The sequence below is a fragment of the Thermochaetoides thermophila genome (assembly GCF_000221225.1).
Source record: "Thermochaetoides thermophila DSM 1495 unplaced genomic scaffold scf7180000011822, whole genome shotgun sequence".
In the NCBI taxonomy this organism is placed as follows: domain Eukaryota; kingdom Fungi; phylum Ascomycota; class Sordariomycetes; order Sordariales; family Chaetomiaceae; genus Thermochaetoides; species Thermochaetoides thermophila.
This window is the reverse complement of record NW_006383038.1, coordinates 1517037-1539987: the sequence shown is the minus strand read 5'-3', so window position 1 is coordinate 1539987 and position 22951 is coordinate 1517037. Positions and strand designations below refer to the sequence as shown.

At 52.2% G+C, this 22951-nt stretch overlaps 7 protein-coding genes across 7 annotated transcripts; 2 read left to right on the top strand and 5 right to left on the bottom strand.

Moving 5' to 3' along the window:
* Positions 1-1282: 1282 nt before the first annotated feature.
* On the bottom strand, positions 1283-1762 carry CTHT_0068570 (uncharacterized protein; the record flags this gene model as incomplete). The annotated part of the gene is made up of 1 exon (XM_006697082.1): positions 1283-1762. One exon carries the CDS (start codon positions 1760-1762, stop codon positions 1283-1285), a length of 480 nt encoding a protein of 159 aa, XP_006697145.1.
* Positions 1763-4156: 2394 nt separating this feature from the next.
* On the bottom strand, positions 4157-5555 carry CTHT_0068560 (acyltransferase-like protein; the record flags this gene model as incomplete). Its single annotated transcript, XM_006697081.1, has 3 exons — positions 4157-4535; positions 4595-5287; positions 5377-5555. The coding sequence occupies 3 exons, from the start codon at positions 5553-5555 to the stop codon at positions 4157-4159; spliced, it is 1251 nt and encodes a 416-aa protein (XP_006697144.1).
* Positions 5556-7466: 1911 nt separating this feature from the next.
* Positions 7467-8696, top strand: CTHT_0068550 (mitochondrial NADH kinase-like protein; the record flags this gene model as incomplete). The annotated part of the gene is made up of 1 exon (XM_006697080.1): positions 7467-8696. The coding sequence occupies one exon, from the start codon at positions 7467-7469 to the stop codon at positions 8694-8696; it is 1230 nt and encodes a 409-aa protein (XP_006697143.1).
* Positions 8697-10899: 2203 nt separating this feature from the next.
* CTHT_0068540 (uncharacterized protein) lies at positions 10900-11468 on the top strand (the record flags this gene model as incomplete). Its single annotated transcript, XM_006697079.1, has 3 exons — positions 10900-10903; positions 10985-11124; positions 11202-11468. The coding sequence occupies 3 exons, from the start codon at positions 10900-10902 to the stop codon at positions 11466-11468; spliced, it is 411 nt and encodes a 136-aa protein (XP_006697142.1).
* Positions 11469-12344: 876 nt separating this feature from the next.
* On the bottom strand, positions 12345-15569 carry CTHT_0068530 (uncharacterized protein; the record flags this gene model as incomplete). Its single annotated transcript, XM_006697078.1, has 1 exon — positions 12345-15569. The coding sequence occupies one exon, from the start codon at positions 15567-15569 to the stop codon at positions 12345-12347; it is 3225 nt and encodes a 1074-aa protein (XP_006697141.1).
* A 2369-nt stretch (positions 15570-17938) lies between these two features.
* CTHT_0068520 (uncharacterized protein) lies at positions 17939-19009 on the bottom strand (the record flags this gene model as incomplete). The annotated part of the gene is made up of 4 exons (XM_006697077.1): positions 17939-18310; positions 18417-18545; positions 18605-18838; positions 18908-19009. 4 exons carry the CDS (start codon positions 19007-19009, stop codon positions 17939-17941), a joined length of 837 nt encoding a protein of 278 aa, XP_006697140.1.
* Positions 19010-20872: 1863 nt separating this feature from the next.
* CTHT_0068510 (uncharacterized protein) lies at positions 20873-22951 on the bottom strand (the record flags this gene model as incomplete). The annotated part of the gene is made up of 1 exon (XM_006697076.1): positions 20873-22951. The coding sequence occupies one exon, from the start codon at positions 22949-22951 to the stop codon at positions 20873-20875; it is 2079 nt and encodes a 692-aa protein (XP_006697139.1).

Sequence of the window (22951 nt, the reverse complement as noted above, 5' to 3'; positions counted from 1 at the left end):
CGGCAGACGGCGATTGGATAGATTCAGCTTGGAGGTTTTAGTTTGCCTTCTTGTTATGCCATTATTTTAGAAGATCGGTGCTCGCCCTTCCACTTAGTAAGGTTAACCATATGCTTCAGGATAGAAATTGATAAGGTACGAGCTCCTTCACGGAGGGGAAGACGATTGGCTCTAGTCAACCTTCAGAGGAAAAAAGTGCTTGAGATTGTGCTCGTACAAGGATGTCCAGCCGCGTCCTAATTCAATTCTTCAGTAAAGGCGGCAAAAATAATTCAAGAGGTAAGTCGATGTCTCAATTCTCTGAGAGCGTCTGCCAGTTTCAATACTACGGATCGCAGGGCTTCAAGCGTGAAAAAGGCCATCAAAGCCAAGGAAGGGACGGTTGTATGATCGGTTCGAGCTTGATACCCAGTGATTTAGAGTGTCAAAGCTCCTTGACAACAAGAAGCTCAAGGGACAACTCGAGCCCAGCAAGGGCTAACAGACACCTAGTCAGGCCCAATAATTTGGGTAACCGACGAAGCCAAACTTGCCCATTCTTCGGCTCAGCACCATCCGGGAATGGAGGAGATGATGATTGTAGATAGATGGCACTGATTTTGACAAGTCGAATGGAGAGGAATGGAGAACAATGCCCACGGTTATAACAGGTCTTTTAGTCAGCTATCCTGCAACTGTCTGGCGGTCAGTACAGTTCGACATCATATCCGTAAGTCTTTGGCACCAAGCAACAGATGGATGTCAACGAAGTTCGCTCATCGGAAAAACGTGATCTGTCGTCAAAGGCAACCTCAATGAAACGGGAAGTTCCTCTCAAAAAAGCAATAACCAGACACAATATTGACAATAGAAACTCAGTTCTAAAACCAAAGAGTCAGCGATCGTTAGTGCCTGCCATGCTGTCACATCCAATAGAATATATCTCAATCACCTTAAATTCCACGATGGCCGAACAGAACAGTGGTCCATGGCAAACTGTTATTACAAAAACCACACGGACTTCACCTGTTCCTTTTCTTCATCACAGACTCATCCAGAAAAAAAAGCAACTCCGGGCTTGCTGGAGTCCCACATGCTAACCTGGGCACAAAGCTAACAGCAAATTGCCAGCACATCATTTTGTGTTCTTTGAATCATTTAAGTAGACTTTTTTGTGTGAGATACTGCTAGTACTCCCCAAACAAGGGATCACACTATCGACGTCTCCCCGGTCACACTTTTCACTTGTTCTCTTGTCTCCTTGACTCAGAGATGAACTGAGAAAACGGGCCAAAACCAGTGCCTAGGCAGCATGAGGAGGAGCGGGCGGTGGTTGATCCTTTGAGTCGCTGTTACTGGTGTTGTTATTTTGGGCCATCGCAGCCCTGGCTCGTAGCCGGCGTACAGGCTTGAGGGTGAGAGTTTGCTTGCGGGGCTTACTGGTGTCGTTCATAGTGCTGGCATTTGTATTAACTTTGGAACTGGGGCTGGGACTGGAGGGGTTCTGGTTGGCGGCATTGCTTGCACTGGAGTTGACGCTGGCAGGATTGGAGGTTGTGGTGGTCGTTATCGTTACTTTTCGGCCTTCTTTTGGCGAAGTATCAAGTTGGGTTGCGGTAGTCGAGGTCTTTGTGGTGGTAGTTGTTGTTGTCACTGTGGTTGTCGTTGTTGTCACTGTGGTCACTTTCCCATCTGAGGTTGTGGTGGTCGTGGTCGTCGTAGTTGTAGTAGTTATGGTGATCGAATCAGTCGCTTCTGCTGCTGCTGATGATGATGATGCCATTGGCAAGCTCAGGGGTGCCGCAGCCCCAGGAGTGGTTATGGTACCAGTCGTGGTCGCAACAAGGTGAGAAAAAGGCAGCGTCGGATGGGGGCTGCCATTGGAATAACTTTGTGACTGACCCATGGGGCGCAGAGAGAGATCACGGGATTCTCCAGAAGAGGGATATTGATGAGGTGAAGAGTATTGTGGCAAAGAGAAGGAGGGCTTGTCGTGTCTGTTGACAACATTATCAAAAGAGCAAAATGAACGTTAGCCGGCTCTAAACGTAACATCAAGAGTAAGAGGATTGGGCAGTGTGAAGCTCCTCCTAGAAGAGTTTGCTTACTGTTGACTAGGGTTGGAAGGCTTTTGAAATATCTGGGTTGAGGAAGGCGACCGTGAAGGTCTAAGGTGTGTAGCCTGTGGTGTCTGGTCCAGTGAAGTTGAGTCGGCTGCTTTCACTGGCCGCGATTTTGGAGATACCGGGGGACTGTTCGGCTCAGTTTTGTTATCGGCTTTGTCCTTGTTCCATGGCTTGTCTGTCAGGGCTAGGAAGGGCCCCTGCCGAACCATTGACGAAGCTCCAGAGGATTCATTGCCGCTGCCAGGTTGAACAGTCCCCCCAACTGCTGGGAAGGACATCGGGGTACCACCCTTGCTGGGGTCCATTGTTGAGGTTCGCCGAAGGTTCTGCATCTTGCGCTCGGAAGTGTGGATGTTTCAAAAACTCAGAAGCAAGAGCTGTTTTAGGGTTTAATAGACCGACAGCAACAGATAAATACCAAAGTGCAAGTTGTTGTATCTTGGTTCCTCTCTTATTGCCACTTCGCTAAGCTGTGATGGGGAGGTGCCTAAAACTCAAATTTGGAAAGCTAAGGTTCGAGCTTATGGTTTGCATAGTGTGATGGCCCTGCGCTCGAATTGACGAGACATGACCAACACCATTAACCAAGCTTTGGCTGCGTGCTCACTGCCTTCATAGTTAATCTGGAACAAAAACGTTAGCAATCTGATCAAGAACCCGATATATGACCAGAGGGTTAGGTATCATTATAGCTTCACAAACTCATGACTTACCGCGGCTCAAGCTCCACTTTAATCCAGGACCTTCGGGTGCTGAACCTTGATTCCGGACGGTAGGGCCCACGATAGGAGTACATGAACTGGTGCCTATTTATGTGGTAGTCTCCTACAGTCATAGAGCGTTCAGAAAATGAGAGCGTCGGTTTAGGCAGCGATCATCTGAATTTTCCACAAACAACACCGAAGAGAGGTTCTCTGTATCAACCTCTGGTCAGCAAAAGGTACGACTTCCTCGGATCATTTGGCGGTAAAGATCCAGCCTTCGCTGTCCAGGTCCAGGGAGTCTGATCGTGAAGCAATGGTGAATAATCTGGATATCACGACATTCCGCTGAGCGCAGCCAAGTCTTCGGCATTTGGAGAGCTAGTCAGAAAGGATAGATCACGGAATCACCATGACCCGACACCAAAGACGGAAAATTTGGTAGCCGTGTCGATCGGAAAGCAGATCGAGGGATGGACCTGCTCTGGATGCGGCCTGTCAGATTGATGTGGAGGGCCCACCTTGCAATCAAAGCGGTGAAAGCCGACCTACTTAACCTGAATTACACCCCGGACCCGAGGCTATGGCTCCAGAGACATATTCTGGAAGCGGTCCGTTTATCCTCATAAATACAACACTGAGGAGTATATTCAACCGTGCGGATGTTCGGCAGCCAAATCGCAGGCTCCCCTTGCGGGCAGACACGCAGGCATCCTGTGTTTCAAAGTAATATGAAACGTGGACAGCGAAATTCCAGCCGAAACTGGGGACGTGGCAGGCTGCTGATTGGGCTCAAACTCCAGCGCTAGTTGGGTAGCAACCAGACCCTAATGGCCCGGTTCTGACGTCAACGCTATGCAGTTATCCAAGGAAGCAAGTCATTGCAGAGCGTTTTACAATACATCAAATAACATATCTCAATAAAAATGCAACAACGAAACGAGCATCCTGTTGAGAATAGCATGATGACCCAAACTCTCTCGGGCCACAAGCTCCCAAGCCCGCCCACTCCATCCAAACGCCTATATCCAAGGTATCGAGAAGTTGAATTGCCGACCAATCATGGCTTTCCTAGCATTAAAAGAAACCTTGTGCGCCAAAAACATCGTTGCGCTTGCTTGTGCACTGATGGCTCCGCGGGGGAAGGGGGGAATTAATGCAAACGCCTCGCCAGATAGTCCAAAAGGTGGTTATGAGAGAACCAATCACCAGCTCTAATGGCGATTGTGGGTCACAGATATAAAAAGACAGCAGAGTGGGGTATCTCGCAGGACATATCGCGTATGCAGCTGTAGGTTGTGTTGTCACTGGTAGCCAAGGCCACAGTAAGATAGCGCAGCCTCGTTTTTTTCACCAGGCCAGAAGGGTCTTGAACTGAAGTGCAGTCCAGACCAGCGCGCTCACTGTGCCAATGACACTGAAAATTTGAAGAAACTCATACCAGCGCTTCGTGCGAACCTCGGTTTCAAGGTAACCTCCCTCTTGGCCTTTGGTGTCGGCGCCATCAACGGCAGGCGTCGGAGGGAAACGGCCGGTTGTCAAGTACTGTTCCATGAGAGCGTCCTTCTCGTACCAGCGTTCGCGCAACCACATGTCAAACTCTTCCTGGTTGGCAAGGGGGATATCGGCGATGCGGAAGCGGCGCCAGTAGAAGTTGACCGACTTGGGAGGTTGGCCGCGAAGATAGGTGCCGCCGATGGTAAAGATCTCCTCTCCGAACCGGCCACGTCTATAGGGAAACAGGTTAGTACGAGACTGTTTCTAAGACGCATAGCATGGGGAACATACGGGACGCCCTCATAGGCCACGGTGCAGTCATAGATGTAATCGACCGTGCCCTTAAGCTCCTGGAGGCAGTAATAGGTGCCGGTGCTGCGGGGGAGCAGCACATGCTCCGGATCCTTGACCCCGATCTTCTCGGCCCATCTGGCGGACTTTTGACGGCCATTTTTCGAACTATTGGTGCCCTCAGGAAACAGAAGCAGCCACATAGGGTCGAGATACTTTCTGCCATCGGGGGTTGCGTGGGGTGTCCTGAGTTTGCCGAGGCGATGGGCGAGCCGGGGCTGGTCGGTGGCCATTTTGCGCGACATGAAGATGAAACCGTAGAACATCATGCCAGGCCCAATGATTGGGATATACTTGAGTGACTCCTTCAGAATGATATAGAGGAAGCCGTGCATCTTGGGCGAGTTAGCATAGCCGACCCACCAAAGATAAAGCCAGTCCGTGTATATCTGATGGTTTGCGATCATGATAATGCGCTCCGGGAAGGAGAACTCAACAAGACCATCTTCTGTTTTTCTGATCTGATCGGCCACGGAGGCATCGCCGCTGATGCGAATGGTCGTGGCACCCCACCAATGGGTCATTGTAGTGATGAGCAGGCCAAAGGACCGCTTAGTGAGGGACATGTAGGCATAGTAGAGGTCGCGATTGATCCAGTAGAGCGGGGAACCGATGAGCTGAGTCGCATGGATCCTGTAAGTATCAAGGACTCTCCAGGTTAGCCCAGAGCCAGAGATGTTGCCATCACGGAAACCAGAACAAGAGCGAGAGGGTATACATACGTGGTTGCGCAAACAACGAAGTATACAGTGACCGAAACGCCTCTGATTATTTGAACCAGCGTGCCGTGCTTTCTCCGACCCGAGGGGTGAGGGCTGGGACCCAGGTCGGAGGGCAGAGCGGTGTTGTCAGTCCTCTCGGATGGCTGGGTCGGCGCGCGATGACGCAGTTCGGCAGCCATTATGCCAAGATTGCGTAAACGAGGGTCGGGGTCGGCCGGCGAAGACGGCGTTAAGAGGTGATAACAGGGAGCTATACAATATGAGTGAGGAAAAAGAATGCGCAGCAGAAAAACCAGAATCAAAAAGTGAGGGAAGTGGTCATTTAGATGTCGAAGTCCCGGTTATTGAACCTGAGCCAATGGTGTTGGCTGCTGGAGACATCCAAGGCGCGCAAGAGATGCAGGCAACCATAGGCCTGGGGCGAGTGGGGCCAGCACACTCTGCATCCATGATCTATCTCGTGAATCGTCCTGTAAACCGTCCTAGCAAGCCCTCCAGCTAAAATCTGCTAGAGTATCCTGCTGTAATGGTGGCCAGAAATCGCTTTAATTTAGGCATATTGGGTGCCTTGCACCTGACTTCAGAAAACCTAGCACGAAATTTTCTGCAAGATATGGTCTGCTTAGCATAAGTACCTAGGTAGGTAGGTAGGTGCCTACCTAGGTACTTAGAGAACGTACTTAGTACCCAAGGTAATCTAAGAGCACATTAACGTCGTAGTCTTGTACGTAGGTTAACATTGCGTTAACACATAGGTAACTCGGCATCGATATATTGTCAACCGAAGCGGTCGTTATATCGGAAACCAAATACTGATTACACTTTGTTGGTTTGGCACATAGCTTGGAAGATTTGACCATGGAACTGAGACATGGAAACAGCGGTTGGTGGAGTTCGCAACTGACCACGAGCAACCTTTTGCGGCCTTAAGGAATTGCTTACATCTACCCACCTGTTCATGTGCACAGGTGCTAAACCGCTGATGACCTTATGGCCATAGAGAAACCAACCGTGGAAACGATGGATCATGTGAACCACTTCTATGTATCATTGGTAGTATACAGATCCGTAGATGCCGTGACTGCAGGCCTTATGTCCTCCCTCTGCGGGCTCAGTTGGACCGGGTGATACCCCCGCCTTTCACCACCGGGTGCCCAGTTGCGGAGCCCTGCGCCAAGACAAACCGTGGCTCAGTTGACTGCCGAAGCTGGGAAGCCGATTCCGACCAGTGTCAACTACAGGTACCTAGGTAGGCGGAAAGAGGAAGCATCTTTTTAACCGTGGTTTGAAGAACGTAATCATCCGAAGGCAACGTAACTTAAAGGATAAAAAGAGCTTATCAACACATTGGATTCAGTTAATACTAGTGAAAAGGACATCCGGTATGCGTACAACGCTTTCAAGCGAGGAACTTGGACGGACGTACCTACGCAGTTTTGTACGTGCTCCAGGGTAGGTAGGACCTTCCTGCATCATTGAAGTCAAACCGGCGAGGTATCTTACATGTAATCGAAACGCTCCCATTGGCTAATATGATCTGGAATAGTCTGTGATGGTGGATCTTATCTTCAAACTTTCGATTTCTTTGAAGCTTCCCCTTCCATTACTATAGTTTGAAGCCCAAAATCCCCTGGTTTTCTTACCGTGGGTCCGGCAAATGGGATCCTAGAATTCTTGAAAATTGCTAGGGCTGAGTATCTACGTTGCGAAAAGCTCGTTGTTGCTTGTCGTCCCCCTCCTCAGCTGTTCGCGTCGACTAGAAGTCGCCTGCGATCGCCAACCATGTTGACATGTCGAAATCATCAATCCCAGCTCGAGCTTGCCACTACGCCCATTTTCGTGTCTTCAGCATGGTCTTGAATACCAACGCCATGACCGCCTTGTGTTTCGGTCCCCTATTACGTTCAGGAAGAAGGCCCCAAGCCGTTCATGCGGCGGTGATGCGCCGCTTTTTCTCAGTTACGGCCTTGCGTCACCAAATCCTCGATGTCGCTGCTCTTCCCGACCGAATCATCCCTCACTACCAGCAGGCAAAAAGCTCGTCGCTTCTATCTCTCTATTGGCCTCAACCTCCACGCAATATCTTAATCATGCCGAAACTACACGCGCCAGTAGTCACAAAAAGGGCTATCGAGTTCGCGAGGCACATTTCGAACAACTATCCAGGGCTGAATGTGATCTTGGAGAGCCATATAGCTAAGGACATCCACGAAACGTTACCCTTCCCAGTCTACACAACTGCTCCGAGCGACGTGTCGATGCTTTTTGCTCGCAAAGTCGACCTTGTCATCACCATGGGCGGCGACGGCACCATTCTGCGAGCTGCTAGCCTGTTTTCCATGCACAACAGCGTGCCGCCAATCTTGGCCTTTAGCATGGGCACATTAGGTTTTCTTGGAGAATGGAAGTTTGAGGAATATAAACGTGCCTGGAGGGAATGCTACATGAGCGGGTGCTCTGTCGGTGTTGAGGACCTCCTGGACCCCCACACCCGTACGGCCGCAGAGTCCGACACCGAGCCGAAGCCGGACTTTGCTCCACTCTCGGCCTGGGACAGCGTCCGGGGCAACGGCCAATGCATGGGTCCGAGTCGGACTTCCAAAATCCTTCTGCGGCATCGTTTGCGTGTAGGCATCTACGACGCTCAGGGCCGCAACATCAATGAGCAATTGATCCCAACCTCAACTGCCGAACCCGACCTTGGTGCGCCGACTGACCCCATAAATGTCAACCCGCCATCGTCCCTGCGCCCGGCCAGCAGTAGCCTCAGCCCGCCGTATCTGCACGCCATCAACGAGGTTTCCATTGACCGCGGCTCACATCCTCACCTGGCCATTATTGATATATTTATAAACGGCCACTTTCTTACCGAAGCTGTTGCCGACGGCATACTTGTCAGCACTCCCACCGGGTCCACGGCCTACTCTCTCAGTGCGGGTGGTTCCATTGTGCACCCACTCGTCAAGTCGCTGCTCATAACGCCCATCAGCCCGCGCAGTTTGAGTTTCCGTCCGCTGGTGCTGCCCCTGCACACCAAAGTCACCCTGCGCCTCAGCAAACGCAACCGCGGGCGCGAGCTTCCTGTAAGCATTGACGGCAAACGGCGTGTCGGTGTGAGCATAGGCATGGAAGTCCGAGTGGAGGGAGAGCAGCTGGAGAAGTTACCCGATGGATGGAGGGGTGGCGTGCCGTGTGTGATTCGGACGCCGAGGGCTGGAGATCCTAAAGGCTTGAACGACGATGATGATTCGTGGGTTGGCGGATTGAATGGATTGTTGAAGTTCAATTATCCGTTTGGTGAGAATGTCGAAGAGGCTTGAGGGCCTGGTCGGAATCAAGTCTTCTTTTCGGAGTTTGGGAAACATGCCCAGCAGGTAACTACTAAGAAACGGAACGGAACTGTTTGCATGGATCGGTTGTGGATGGTTGGCACTCCTGGATACGTATACTGGCTTGATACCCACAAATATCTACTGTCATCTTAAAATTGTAACTTTACTCACGGGACTACCACCTCTCGTTGTCAACTGTCACCTGTATGAATTACTCATCCCTAACTTCCCTAGGCCCTCCTTGTACGTTGGTGGTACGCTGCCCGGGTTCCCCGAAGTCTGTGCTTAGCGACATCAAATGTCTGTCTAACTCATAAGGGCTCAACTGTCAAAACCCAAGTATCCAGCGGCAAGTAAAAGGGACATTCTTACACCCTCTTGTTGGAGAGGCTGGCACCAGCCCATCCGGGACAGCTCGTCAGTTGGCGTGCTGCGTGCTGCTGCAGAACAGGATGCATCATATACATATGTTGACTCTCGAGCTGCTTCAAGAATATGCCTCAGTTTTGGGGGGCAGCGCGTACAAGACGGTGAGAGCACACTGACGGCAACAGCATTAAGGGAGTGCTGGTTGCATCCTCGGCGGTGTGGTGGGCACGTTTTGGAAGGGTAAGCTCTGGGGCACTGGCCCCTCAAGAGAAGAAGACAACCACGCGCACGGGCTAGACCAGCCTGGACCCTGGCAGGGCTGTGGCCGTTGTCTCCTCTGAATCGAACAACTTCAGCCATCTGCAGGTTAGAATGAAGGGAAGCTGCGCAGCTTGAAAGGTTGCAAAGCTCTCTCAATTTCCTTCCTTCATCTTCACTGATGGGCAGGTAGTGAAGAAGAAGTATACCATCCAAATTTCTTCCGACGTCGGTTGTGTATTTGAATCTCCGTCGCGTAAACCACGGCTTCAACTTGGGCGCGTCTCGTCTCGAACGTCACAGAGTGGGAACTTGAATTGCATTCTGCCCCTTACTTATGTCTTCATTTGGGCCTGAGAGATGTCTCGGTCCAGCCCGCATCCTCAGCTATCTACATACTCAGTAAGGAGCACGTACGTGAGCTTAAGCGCACATTCCTCGATGGGAATCCCAGAGTCTATGTGTTGACGTTAACGAAAACGCTTCTCTTGTATCTTTTGACAGGCTTGCTTGTCACTCATCCTACTGGTTTGGACGCTCTCTGATGCCGCTCTATCGACAACTCGTGTGATGAAATCGTCTGGTCCTGATTATCGCGTTGTCCGCTGCTAAAGGTTTCAACTCGAGGCAACATACAGACTGTGCCTTCACTCCGTACTCTGAGTAAGACGGCTGCTCACGGAATTGGGCCAGACGCAAGCAAGGAGGTGATAACTCCAACTAGTGGAACGGCCGATATGCCCTTCTCTGTAGTTATGTGTGGTTCATGATGATCGATCGCCCACAACGGCACCACTACCCCGGATCGGTTCACATGTGGTTACTGCTCGACACTCCGCACACTACCGATGACTTACCAGTGATTTACTTTACTAGTACACTATGGGATCTTGAGGGAACTTTTTCCAGGCTCGAGGTGCGGATCCATGGATCCGGGACACTAAGCCCAACGCCCGACTGGCTAGCTCGGTGTTGCACATGATCGCCGCACGCTTTCTCGCAGTTCTGTCTTCCGCCACACCATGCTCCACATCCAGCTGTGGTCTAACAAGGGTGAACGCGCCTGTTGGAGTTAGCAAGCATGAACGGCGCCTGCATCCCTTCCTCGGGCAGAGGCTGTCGATCAGGGGCAGATCCCTATGGCGATAGCCCTCGCATATGCAGGCTCAGTCCTTCTCGCTACACTCAGTACCATCAGTGATGGCATATTGAACGCATTCACGTGCACATTGGGGGAAGAGATCAAGGATCGGCTTTGGAGCCGTTGCGCCGAAGGCAACGAGGCCAAGGGGGGAGAGGGTCATCGTTTTGATCCTCATTTTGAAACAACTGGTGGCTGAGATGTAGACGAAGAAGAATTGGTAAAGGTTAGATGACCCTTGACGTTGAGCTAACAATACCTCGTGGAGGCCTTCGGTTTGGAGAACAAGGGAGGGCACATTCGTAAAGGCCTTCTGAGAGAAGATGAAGAACAGGAAAGCACTGAACGGCCAAAGAGAGCAAGTCGGCCTTTGCCACGACGGCAAGTCATTGCGTTTTCCAGAACTGTGGCGCAGCTGTTGTTATGCGTACGTTATCTTATCCCTTTTTCCCCAGTCTTCCACAAAACCCGGAACCCACGAGACTGGAGACTGACTCCTCTTGATTAGAGATCGCGCCCACAACCACAATTCTCTGTGTCATTGCTGGCTTGGAGAACCCTGAGCCGGACCCCGTTGTGCAAGTGGAAACCGAGGCCATCGAAGTCACGCCCAAGCCAGTCCCTCCTTTTCCCGTTCCCCCCAATCCTGTACCTGCTCATCCAGTGCCCCCTCATTTAGCCCCTCTCATCCCTTTGACCCAGACTTGCTTAACTTGAACCACGAGAAGATCATCGTCCTCGACGGCGATATCTCTTCCCGCACTGACGACGAGTGGACGGGAGGGGATGACAACTCCTCGGAGAGCTATATCTTCAATGAGGATATCAACGACGACGATCATGATGAGCCTTCGGTCCTCAGCATGGATGGTGGTGATGATGAGGAGGGGTATTTACATGAGAACCGAGAGTTGTTTCCGGAGTTGACCAAGCGCGATGTCACACCGTCATTTGCCGCATTCAGCGCCGAGGAGACGGGAAGGCAATGGTGACAGCAGCAATTCGAGGAACGGTGCTGGCCGTCGCGGTACTGCTAGCATAGGCCTCTTGATTGGCGCGGTGTTGTTGGGTATTGGAATTGCACCGTTGAAAAAGCGGGCAGTTTTGTCGATATGGCAGAGTACTATTAGGATTGCTGCTGAAATAGTAATAAAAGTAGACGAGGATCTGGTCCGAAGAAAGTTGGAGCATGATAAGTGATTTTGTGTGGTATCCGTAATTTTGATATAACATCTTTATATCGTTTGATATTTTGATGCATGAACCATTCGCTGTATATAGCTGGAGTCCTAAACTCATTTCCTAGTCACTTGTTCCTTACCTCCTGACCTGGCAGCTTTTAAGATATTGCATGATACATTTTATCATCGTTTCCCAGCATTCTAAAGCTTATCCCAACAATTAACGTCTGGGAAATCTGAGTGCTACATGTTGCTGGTTCGCACCTCCACTTCCTGGATGGAAAAGCCATGCATGGGCAGGACAGGAACGAAGTACTGGTCTACAGCTATGCACAGGAGCACGCATCGATCAGCAACAGGGGCCAATTGTCAAAGCCAGCAAACTTTTAATTATTCCTTACACTGAAACCGCACCAAATGCTACATTTTTGTCTGCCAGAAGGTCGGGTCAAAGTACACAAGGTCGCTGCTGCAGACGGCCAGCGAACCCAATCCAACACAAAACGTGGATGGCTCACCCATTGTATGCGTCCACCAAGTCGTCCTGTCCATTCACTCATTGTCGGGTGCAGCGCGATAGAAGTGCATGACAACAGATAGGAAACAACAGGACTTAAGTGGCAAGTCTTATGGAATCGAGAAACACCACAAAGAGCCTGTACCTGCTGGCGGTGCATCTGCAGTACACTAGGATTCCGCACTTGCAGCAGCGGATGTAATGCCAACAACAGCCTCAGCACCCTCCAAACTAGCTCCGCTGCCACTACCCCGAGAACGCACACTGCTGCGCCCAGAGCCTAAGCCTGAGCCAGACCCGGATCCTGACACAGAGGCAGATCCTGATCCGAAAGCAGACCCAGTCGAGGCAACTGAACCAACAGACCCGGTAGACCCAAACCCAGGCGTCTTCAGCAGCCCTGGGACAGAACCAGATCCCGAAGCCAGCAGAGGGGGGAACAAACCGGGGGGCAGGCTACGCACAGCCCCGGGGGTGATATTGATGTTAACGCTGGCGGTAGAATTAGCATTTGACGTAGCGGTGACGGACGCCGTAGCCATCGCACGAGTGCCGGCGCCACGACCGCTACCAATTGCGCCAAGATCGGTATCCTCATCTGTAGACTGCGTGAACCCAGAGACAGAGCTGAGCATGGATGAAGAGCGGCCACGGCTGCGGTGCTGCGGCGGAGGGGTTGAATTGAGAGCAGGGGCGCTGTTAGCAAGTGCAGGAGAGGGCTGGATTGAGTTCGCGAAAGGATATTGTGAAGGAGCCATCGTGACGGGCGGCCAGGGGCCAACGGGACCAGACGTGGCAGGATATGCGCCGGTTGGAGCTGGGGCGGAGGAGTGCCAAGGGCCAACTTGCCCAGAGGCACCGGGATAATGACCAGCGACGTCATAGGCGGCGAGATCGTCCTGGAAACTGGCCAAGTAGGCTTGCATCTGAGCCGCCATATCATGCAGTTGGACCTGCTTGTTGAGGTTGCTGGAGCGAATGGACTGGATACGGTCACGGAGATTCTGCTCGGCACGAGCAAGCTCAGCTTCGAGGTTCGCGCGTTCTTGCCGGCGACGCTCGGCTTCGTTCAGCCCTTTGGCATTCGCGTCAGTGATGCGAGCATGTTCATCGTCGACCTTGGCAATACGGGTAGCGATCTTGTTGCGCTTCGCCTGTAGGCTGGCCCTCTCCTCTTCAAGAGCCTTAATCTGCTTGTCGATGGCCTGCTTGAAGTTTTTGAAGTTGGCACGGGCTTGATCGAACCGGGCCTTTTCCGAGGTCCAGGCATCGTGACTGGCCCGGTGTTTTGCCAGCAGTTCTTCGGGAACCGTCTCTAGCTCCTTGAGTTCTGTCTCCAGCTCGCTGATTGATTCCTCAGCGCGCTTCTCCTGGATCCTGTTCTGCGCGATCTTCTGCCGTAACTTTTCGTCGTCGCCGCCTGCCGACTGAACGGCTGAAGTGAGCTTCTCGATCTCCTTGCGAGCTGCGTTCAGTCGGCGGTTGTTCTCTCTTCGAACAGCCTTGAGACGAGCTCTCTCGTCAGCAAGCTTCAGTTCAGCTGCGGCAATGGAGGCCCGCAGAGTAGTGACAGGAGAGTCGTGGCGAGCCAATGTTCGCGAGTTGCTCGGGGCCGTTTTGGGGGCCGTCTCGGGATCTTTATTCTTGGCCTGAATGGTCCGCACGCTGGTTGAGAAGATGATCTCGCCAGTCCGTGTGCTGACAAACTCGAACTCATAATTGGACAGAGGAGTTAGTCCGTATATGTCACCCGTCCAGCGCGTGCCTTGGTATTTCCTTTCCTCATCGTCCTCGAGGGGAATAATGCGCGTTGGCTGCCAAATGGCATTGTTGACTCGGACATAAAAAGGCTTTGACATGTCGATTCCCGGCTTATTATCCTCCGTCACGATTTCTCCATAGTCGCTCTGATGAGGGAAGTGACTGGTATTAAAACAAACCTCATCACACCCAACGTAGCAAATCCAAATCTGCTCAGGCTGAGTGTTAAAGGGTGCATTGCCAAGGTTATGGATGTCGGTTGCATTGGAGCCGGCTGACTCACTTGCAGCATGCGACAGCTCGTACTCCTTAACCATGACGATCTTTGTACTGGCAAGAGCAGCCCAGAGCGGTTGCCGGACGCGGACCTGAGCACTTTGCTTCCGCCTCTTTTTGCTGGACAGGTGAGCGGCACTAGCTTGTAGGTGAGCCTCGCTCTCCGCTGCCATCAAAGCAGCATCAGAGCAGCCATCGGGCGAAAATGCCGCCAGCTTTCCTGCTTCGGGGTCAAACAGGCCCTGCAATTGCTGGTCGCGGCGCTCCCTACGCAAATACCATTCCCGGATGCATCGGACGAGCCCCTGAGTAAGGATGTGGATTGCTAGGATGCTCCTAACCCAACCATAAGTTCCCTTCCGCTCCAATGGCCGCACCGGTTCGTCATTGGAAGACAAAAAACGGCTGGAACCAAAAAGGGAAGAAACTCGGGATAAACCATTCCAGCGGGAATAATGGGTCCAGTGGGAAACGCCAACAATGAGGACGCAGAGCAGGATGTTGCTGGTAGTGCCACGATTGGATGTGCCGCCGCCGCCTAGGGTCAGAGATATAACTACCTGGGCCAAATCTAGTATGAACTGCTGCATAGGGGCCCAGAGAAAAACCCAAATACCCAACATGATGAAGTCCATAACTATCAACGTGGACAGGGACGGAGTTCCCTGGCTTCCATCAAAAATTTCGGTGATGCTGAGGCCGGAGTTGGTCGTGACAGGCGGGACAAAGGTCAGAAAGGTGAAGAGCATGTAGATGGTGGCCAGGACAGTAGGGGACGCCTGCATTAGAATGATAAGAATGGCGATGGTGTCCTGCAGGGGGCAAGCACGGAGAACAGTGACGGCAAAATCGAGAGGCCCTGGGTCGCGATGCACGTTCGTATTCTTTGCGTCGTTGACATCGATGCGACGGTGCGTCGTCTCCTCAGGAACAGAGTGTGCAGCCGCAGGAACGTGGGCGTCGAGGAGGGAGTCAGCCGAGGAGTCGGAGTAAGTGGTGGCTAGCGACCCCCTGCGAATTCCATCAGCCAGCTTGCGGTCGGAGGACATGTCGTCTGGCAAGAGGTAGGCCGAGGGCGGGGCATTTGCGACGGCAGCAGCTGAGGCGGGCGACGGAGGCACAGAGGAAGACGAAACCGAGTAGGAGCTGTCAGCAGCAGCGGCAGAGGGAGAGGTAGCAGCCTTTTCGACTGCGCTCCCATTGAGCTGCCCTTGGTTCTGGTTCTGATTCTGGCCTTGGACCTGGCTTTTGTTCCTTGCCACACGCTTGCCTGGGCCTACCGAGCCAATTTCATGGCGGCTGTCGCGCGAGCTGGCTGCTCCTGGGTGACGCTTGGCCGAACTTGAGGGGCGAGGCATGCGCATCCGCTGGCCCAGAAGCGAATTCTGAGCCAGCCTAGCACGGCGGATGTGGGTGAGCGACGGCGGCAGCGACGGCGGCGACGACGGCGATGACAGCGTTTACGGGAACGAAGGGATGCTAGACCGGGATGGAGACGGCGAGAGAGGGGGGGCCAATCATACAAGCAGAAGTCGACCAAGCCGAAGCATTGAACAGGCGCCCTCGGATCGGGAGCAATGGTTGCTTGCCGGCATGCACAGCGCTGGCTGCCGGAACAACGAGAACGGCGACCTAAACAGTAGATAAACGCTAGTGGTTGCTGCGTGCAAGCGAGACGATGGTGTGCTGAGTCGCAGAATATATCGGGCGCTGCGGATGTGACGTGTGGTGCTTAGTGGTGTTTTTGTTTTGCCAGGCGTTTTGTACTGTTGTTTGGGTTTTCGAGGCGATCGAACCGGTCACAGCCGAAGTTTACAATGGCTGACCAAGAAAAAATACGGTTTCACTTCAATGGTTGCTTGCTACAGGTTAAGCGGGTTTTTGGTTGGGCGTTGACGGGCTCCACCAGATGCCAGCAGGAGCTTAGCACAGCCTCACCAGCCTTTGCCAGAACACCACGGGGAACAATGCTAGGGCCGTGTGGGCCACACTGAAAAATCTGGCCGGAGCATGTGCATACTTAGTGTTACAAAATGTAAACCGTACCATGCATGGCTCCTTGAGAGTCCATGTTGCTGCGGTTTGGCGTTTCGGCTCCCTTCAGTGGCGATATTGACAGGGCCGTTTCCGTTAGCGGGGTTCACATTCCTCCCAATACAAGGTAACCCCGCGTTGTATGAATTGCAGATCTCAGGATTGTGTCTTCTGTATGAAACTGGGCCTCCATACACTAGACCTACACCAATGGAGTTCATAGGTGCCTTTAGGCAGTCCCAGTCAATGCTACTCGAGTGTCTGGTAAGCAGCGAAAAGGTCCAGCAACGACAAAGCCTTGTGCACGTCTACAACACATGGCAAGCCAACAGCGACTACTTCTTGATGTTTGCAAGCGGGAGGAGCACAACAACTGGTAGGCGGAGAAGGCGTATGAGCGGCACCGTTGAGGGAGCATGAAGAGACCTAAGTAACCAACATGCAGCGCTCTCAGAACACTACGTACGGACCAGTACCTACATTCACAGTTGGATGTGCTGATGGGAAAGTAACGGCTGCCCAACTGCCGACGATTACAAGGGCATCAGCGAATCATCCCACGCGATCGATATGCCAATGTGCGGAGAGGGCAGACAAGCACTCAGCCCACCGATCGATCCCTTGCTTAGCTTGCCGACTGCAACTCTTTTGGTGCCATCAGCAGCGGCCAGATAATTCGGTTACGTACCTATCCATAAAGCAACTTTCGGCTTTGCTTCCAAAGAAGATTTGTGTCGGCCAGGAAGGTAAAAGGTTAGCAACTCGCCAAACACTCTTAAGCGAAATCTCTTACCCTGGCATCATCGCAGAGAACGAGTCAGACTGCCCCCAAAAGCCGTACGTATGGATTACATCCCCTAATCCTTGAGATATCTGGAACGCCATTTGATGCCATGTACCTATAACAAAAACAACAGGTATCTGACATCCCGATAGATCAGGCACCTTTTTTCCTAACCTGACCCCGTGCTATGCTGCTTACGTGCTCCGTGCTGCTGCGGCTCATTCAAAAAGGTCAAGTCCTCTTCTGTTTCTTATTGCTCTCCCAGGTGTACAAGAAGGCAATTTGTTAAAACTCATAAGCGTCAACCCCCAGGTAAGGATATTCACCATTGTTTTAAAAGAAACCCAAGCCAACAGGTCACAGAATTCGTACACCTCTGAACTAGGGTGTGCGCGACTTGCGGAGTCTTTTCATCATCCAATGGCTCAGCAGCGTTGTAACAATCAGGTGTGCAAGCAGCCCTAGACATTTTGTGCATTTGGATTGGATGGTTTTGCTGGCTATGGGGTTGAGCAGGTCTCTTCATCTTTTTTTCTGCAGCCGCGAGCCAGCAACGAATTGCGACTGGCCTGAACCTACCCTACCGAGAATGACAGGACCGACTGTTGGCCTTATGCAGGCTGGCTTAAAAACAAATGTTTTGTGAAGGCGATACTTGCCCCTCCATGAATACAGCACCGCATACATTAAATCGTGGTTGCACATGCATATCGTCGTAGCCCTATGGAGTGCAGTATCCAGGTCCATGGTAGAGATGTCCAGATGACTCTACTTTCCTACCAGCCGTCCTAGAAAAGGACTGAGAGTGCCATGAAAATCTGATCGGGAGATAACATATGCATATACATGGGTATGCAGGCATTGTTAACATACAAAAGGCCTTTTACCTGCTGCTTTTACCGTAATTGCTCACGGCATTTTCTTCATTGCGTACCCCATATCTTCCACCGCATCTGGCCTGTCCCACGTCTCCTTCTCAAGCCGCTCGACCGTAGCGATCAGTTCCCAGATGCGTCTGCGTGCTTCCAGTGCAACCTGTTCCTGCAGCTGCCACGTTCTTTCAAAAGCATCCAGCACAAACCTAGGCATGCCGGTCTTCGTGGAGGCCCGGTAGTCATAGACCACAATATCCTCCTCTAGCCGAGCTGAGACACGCCGGTGCTGGTGTGAAAGAACAATACAGTCCAGCACAAATGAACTGGGGTTATTCCCTTGTGAGTCCGGCAAAGGCTTGCTGCGCAGCTTGTGGTAGACGGAAATCTTGTCCGGATAGACCAGGGGCTAGTCAAATGGTCCATTAGTCAACATCCAGTGAGTGCAACAGAATCAGGACCCGGTAACATACAAACTTGAAATCACACTTTAAACTTCTCATGATAAGACCTACCGACCTAGGTGTCATCAACTCCTTCCACTCCTCTCCATGGGTAGGATCAGTATGAACCGCAAAGTGAGTGATCCAATTGACTCTTGCCGTCTCGGCGTAGCGGTAGTAATTGACGTTGTTGACATGACCCTATTCCGTACCTGTCAGCACGACGCGGCCTTCATTCTGCCGTTTCACAGTTGACTCACAAAACTGTCCATCTCCCCCCAGGCAACACCCCTCCCATCTAGTCCTCCACGACCATCGGTCAGGAACCCCTCGCTTCCAGCAAGCAGTTCGCGCCACTCCGTTGCGATGGTTCGTAGCACTCCTGCCGCTTGCTGAACTTGCGATGCGCTGCAACCGAAGGTGATGCACTTGCCAATGCGGGCCTGGAGATCAGAAATCCAGCGCTGTGGTGGTGGCGGTGGAAGGATGGGTTGCTGATGTGAGATTTGGCCATGTTGTTGAAAGGACCGGGAACTAGAAAAAAAGTACTTCGTAGAAATTACTTGAGGCTTTTGGACAAGCAGTCGCGACAATATCGAGGCAGCTCTTGGCAGGAGCCTACAGGACACCAAGAGTCGGGAGGAGGAAGTGTTCAGGGCAGACATCCTGTCTTCGTTTGGAAGACCGCTCTGTGTGTTGTCATGCGTTTGATACAGGCCTAAGATAGGAATGTCATCAATTGCTATTTCACAAAGCAGAGCAGATTTTGGAGGGCAATCAGTTCAAAATAGTCCAAGGTGGTCATTTTCAACCTAGGCATCTTCAACAATAAACTAACTTTAACTAGGGAACTCGTGCAACCCAAAGCCCCGATGCCGCCATCGACCAGGTTTCTCGGCAACACGGGGACAAGGAGCGGCAGGTGGGAGGTCCCCCCCACTTAACAAGCCCGTATAGGTACTGTGTTGGGTCGGTTTGTCCACATCGATTGCTAGGCACGAGCAAACCAGAATAATTTCCTGAGTAGACTATAATATAAGGTTACACTAGATTTCTACATACTTTATACACCGAAGAAGCTCACTTATCGTCCGCAAGTTGCATGTCAAATTGGTTCCTTGGTCTCCCAGTACAGTAAACTGCTGTATTAGATCGCACTGACTACCTGCTGATAAGATAAGATGGGGTTGTTGTATGGGCTCCAGCATTCAGGGGCAGCCAATGACGTTCATTCCTTATCCAGAGTTCTGCTTTCTGGTTCGGACGGACACACCCAGGACAGTGAGGGTGCTTGATCAAGGTTCAAGATCGACCTTACAACAGTTCAACAGCCACCGGACAGCCGACTACGTACATCTTTGTCATTTTCAATCTTCAGGTGTCAGTCATGACACATTGCACACATAGCTAGCAACTTTTGCAGCTCTCCTCAAACCATTAGCCATGTCCAAACCACTGGTATATCCTGAGCTCAGGAGGCAGGTCATTGCTATTTATAAGGGTAGCTCAGGTCATGCCGCAATTCCAAGCAAAACATGTTTGAATACAAGCTTACATGCACGTACCTATGCTGTGCTAGAGCTACTCTTCCTTGGTCGTGACTATCCCCAAGGCTACGACTGGTTTCGGCAGCGTCTGCACCGTGCTTTTATGGCCAACGCCCATCTTACCGATGAAGAAGAGATCAAGCGCGGGATAGCTAGGGCAGAATTTGTGAAGAAAGGTGAGTGTATTGTTCCTCTATGCAGCTCAGGTTCCCTATGATATGAGGCCAAAGAGGAAGGCGATCGGCCTGGTGCGCACAGTTGAAATGTGACAACGGAAGCTGACAGAGCACTGGTATACACCAGAAATTGAAGCGCTGTAGGTGTGGATGAAGCTCTCTCTCCCTTCGTTATTTTGGTTGGCTAACACTATGGTCGGTTTTATCTTTGCCCTCCCCTTCTCTAGATACTTTCTGAGAAAGTACCGGACGCTGCAAAAACGCTATGGTGGGTTATGATACAAAATGGGGGATGCGAAAAGTTTTAGCAGAGACCAGGGGGAAAAGCATAATGGCTCAACCTTGCTCTTGCTTGTGCTTCTGATGTAAAGTTAGACTACATCGTACGAGCATGCAGCAGGAGCTGTTTGACCAGCCTGCCCTACAGTTATTGACATGGAGGATTCTGGAAGGTTGACGCTTGAAGACGAAACTTTTTGAAACATTCGTACTCGAAGCAATGGGAAGTGTTTTATGTGTCGGTCTTTACTATGCTTGATATAACCTTCCATCGATATCATTTCCTTGAGTTCAATCTAGAACATACCTACAGTACATACTTGTTTCGAAGACATCAAGCATCAAACATACAGCAGGGTATATACCCAAGTCATCAACCCGTTTAAACCTATCCATCCGTGCTTGCCAACTTGTAGAGTGATAAAGGTCATCCAGCCAAAGATATCAATTTATACAACAGCAAAAGAACAAATGGTCAACCAGGCTCACAACAACGAACATAGGCACATCTACACAAACGCCCACATCAGCGCTTCCTCGCCCACCATACACCTACCTCCAGACACTCTCCCCAATTTGTCCCGTTCTCCCTTACCAAATCCCCCATCATCTTCCCAATCCACGTGTCCCACTCATCCTGGCTTTTCCCGCTAACTTCTCTCAACACTGGCTCCAAGCTTTGTATCTGTTGCACGACCGTGACAAGAGCTGCCCTCCTAAGCGCGGCAGCCGCGGGCTGCAGCACGCCCCCTGACGGGTTCCCGTCCTTTGCAGTATACTTTCCTTTGCTCCCAGCTCCAGTGCTATCAATGTAGCTCTTGCCATCCTTGGTGACGACGCCGCCAACCCCTTCGCGCTCCCACCGGATTTCAGACAGCGGCACGGCCAACCGACGCGACCCAATACCTGTCAAGGCTTCGGCCTCTTGCAACAACAATGGACTCATGAGCGTACATGGCATAACGGGTAACTGACGGGCTTCAAGGGCGCGGGTGACCCATGCGTTGTACTCGACTAAGAAGTTGTTGAGAGGCGTGGAAAGTGGTGTCTTGGATGTCATGAGATAGGCGCCAACGTCGGTTGGGGAAAATGTTTCGTGGTGGGATGGGTCGTCGCCATCGGGTGGGGAGTCGTCGCTATTGTGGTGATTGGAGTCCGATGACTGTTGCTGCTGTTTCTGGTCGGTAGGCTGAGGAATGACCGTCGTCGCTGGTTCGGGGATATGAGGACGTAGCATGCGCAGCAGGTGGTCAGTCTCCCAGATTTCGAGCGAGCCGCCGGGGGCCAGGACCCGGATATACTCCTCAATCAGGCTTTGTTGCATAGTGCCGGTCGTAGTGGCCAAAGACATATCCTTGACCATAACAAAGTCGAAGCTGGCATCGGGGAAAGGGAGAGGGAGCTTACGCAGGTCGTGCTGCACAAAGCGCCAATTCATACCCTGCACGGGGGCAACTTGAGGGTTGCTATTACCGCTATCCGTGCCCGCTGCTACTGGCCCAGAAGGACACAACGGTACTATATCAATGCCGGTGAAGGACATGTCAGCGGCCTGACCGCGCGCCTCGTAATGTCGGTAACACATCATGCTCCAGAAGCCAGTGCCGCAACCCACATCGAGGACTCGCGAGGGGGGGTTGTTGGCAAAGCCTGGGGAGCATATAGGCCGGCCGAAAAGCTGCATCAGGAGCATCGTCTTCAGGCTCTGGCGATGCAGCTCCTCCAGGTCGACGGGTAAAGGGTATGGCAAGGTCGGGTCGGCGATGTAAGTGCGCCCATTGCGCACGACGAATGGTCTCTGCACAAGCTCAGGTCCAACTCCGTGGTCTCCTAAGAACACAGTGCGGTTGCTCGTCGTTGTTGTCCCAGAGACGCTGGACACACTGTCGGCACGGGGCATGCTGCCTGCACCGACCGCCGCCCGTGTACCCATCATCATATCTGTGAGCATGGTAGCAGAATGCTTGGCCGAACCAGGAGATGTTAAAGAAATGCTGACAGGGCCCGCGGCCCGTAAAGAGGATGGTTCGAAAGCAGCGGTTGCTGGGCCGAGGGATATGCTGGGCGCTGCGTCCTGGTTGTTTAGGCGGGGTGTTGCTGGCAAATGTTTATCTTGGTGGTGCTTAGATGACGCACGATCCCGGTCCCTGTCCCGATCGTGGTCTCGATCCCGATCTCGAGCAGATGCGCGTCGGACGAGAGTGTTGTTGTGATGGTGGGGGAGGGGCAGATGGTGATGCTGCTGCTGCTGATTCAAACGCTGATGTTCTGCACTCAAACGGCCTGTGGGAGCTCCAGCAGCTCCGGCGCTCACAGGACTCAGGAGATTCGTCGCTGATGTCACAGGGTCGGTCCGGACTCCGCTAACGTCGTCCCTGTCGTTACGCGCGCCCGGGCCGCTGCCGCTTCCACTTCCGCTTCCGCTTGTGCTGGCACTGTTCGTTCGCGCGTGTCCGGGAATGCGCGAACGCTTCTTGTGTGTTCCCGACGTTGAATTGGAGCGTGTTGGCTTGTTGATGTTGGAGCGATGTGATTGCGATGCGGGCTCGACTTGATAAGTGGAGTAAGGGGCCTTCGCGGCCGCATAACCTGCCATGAACTCCAT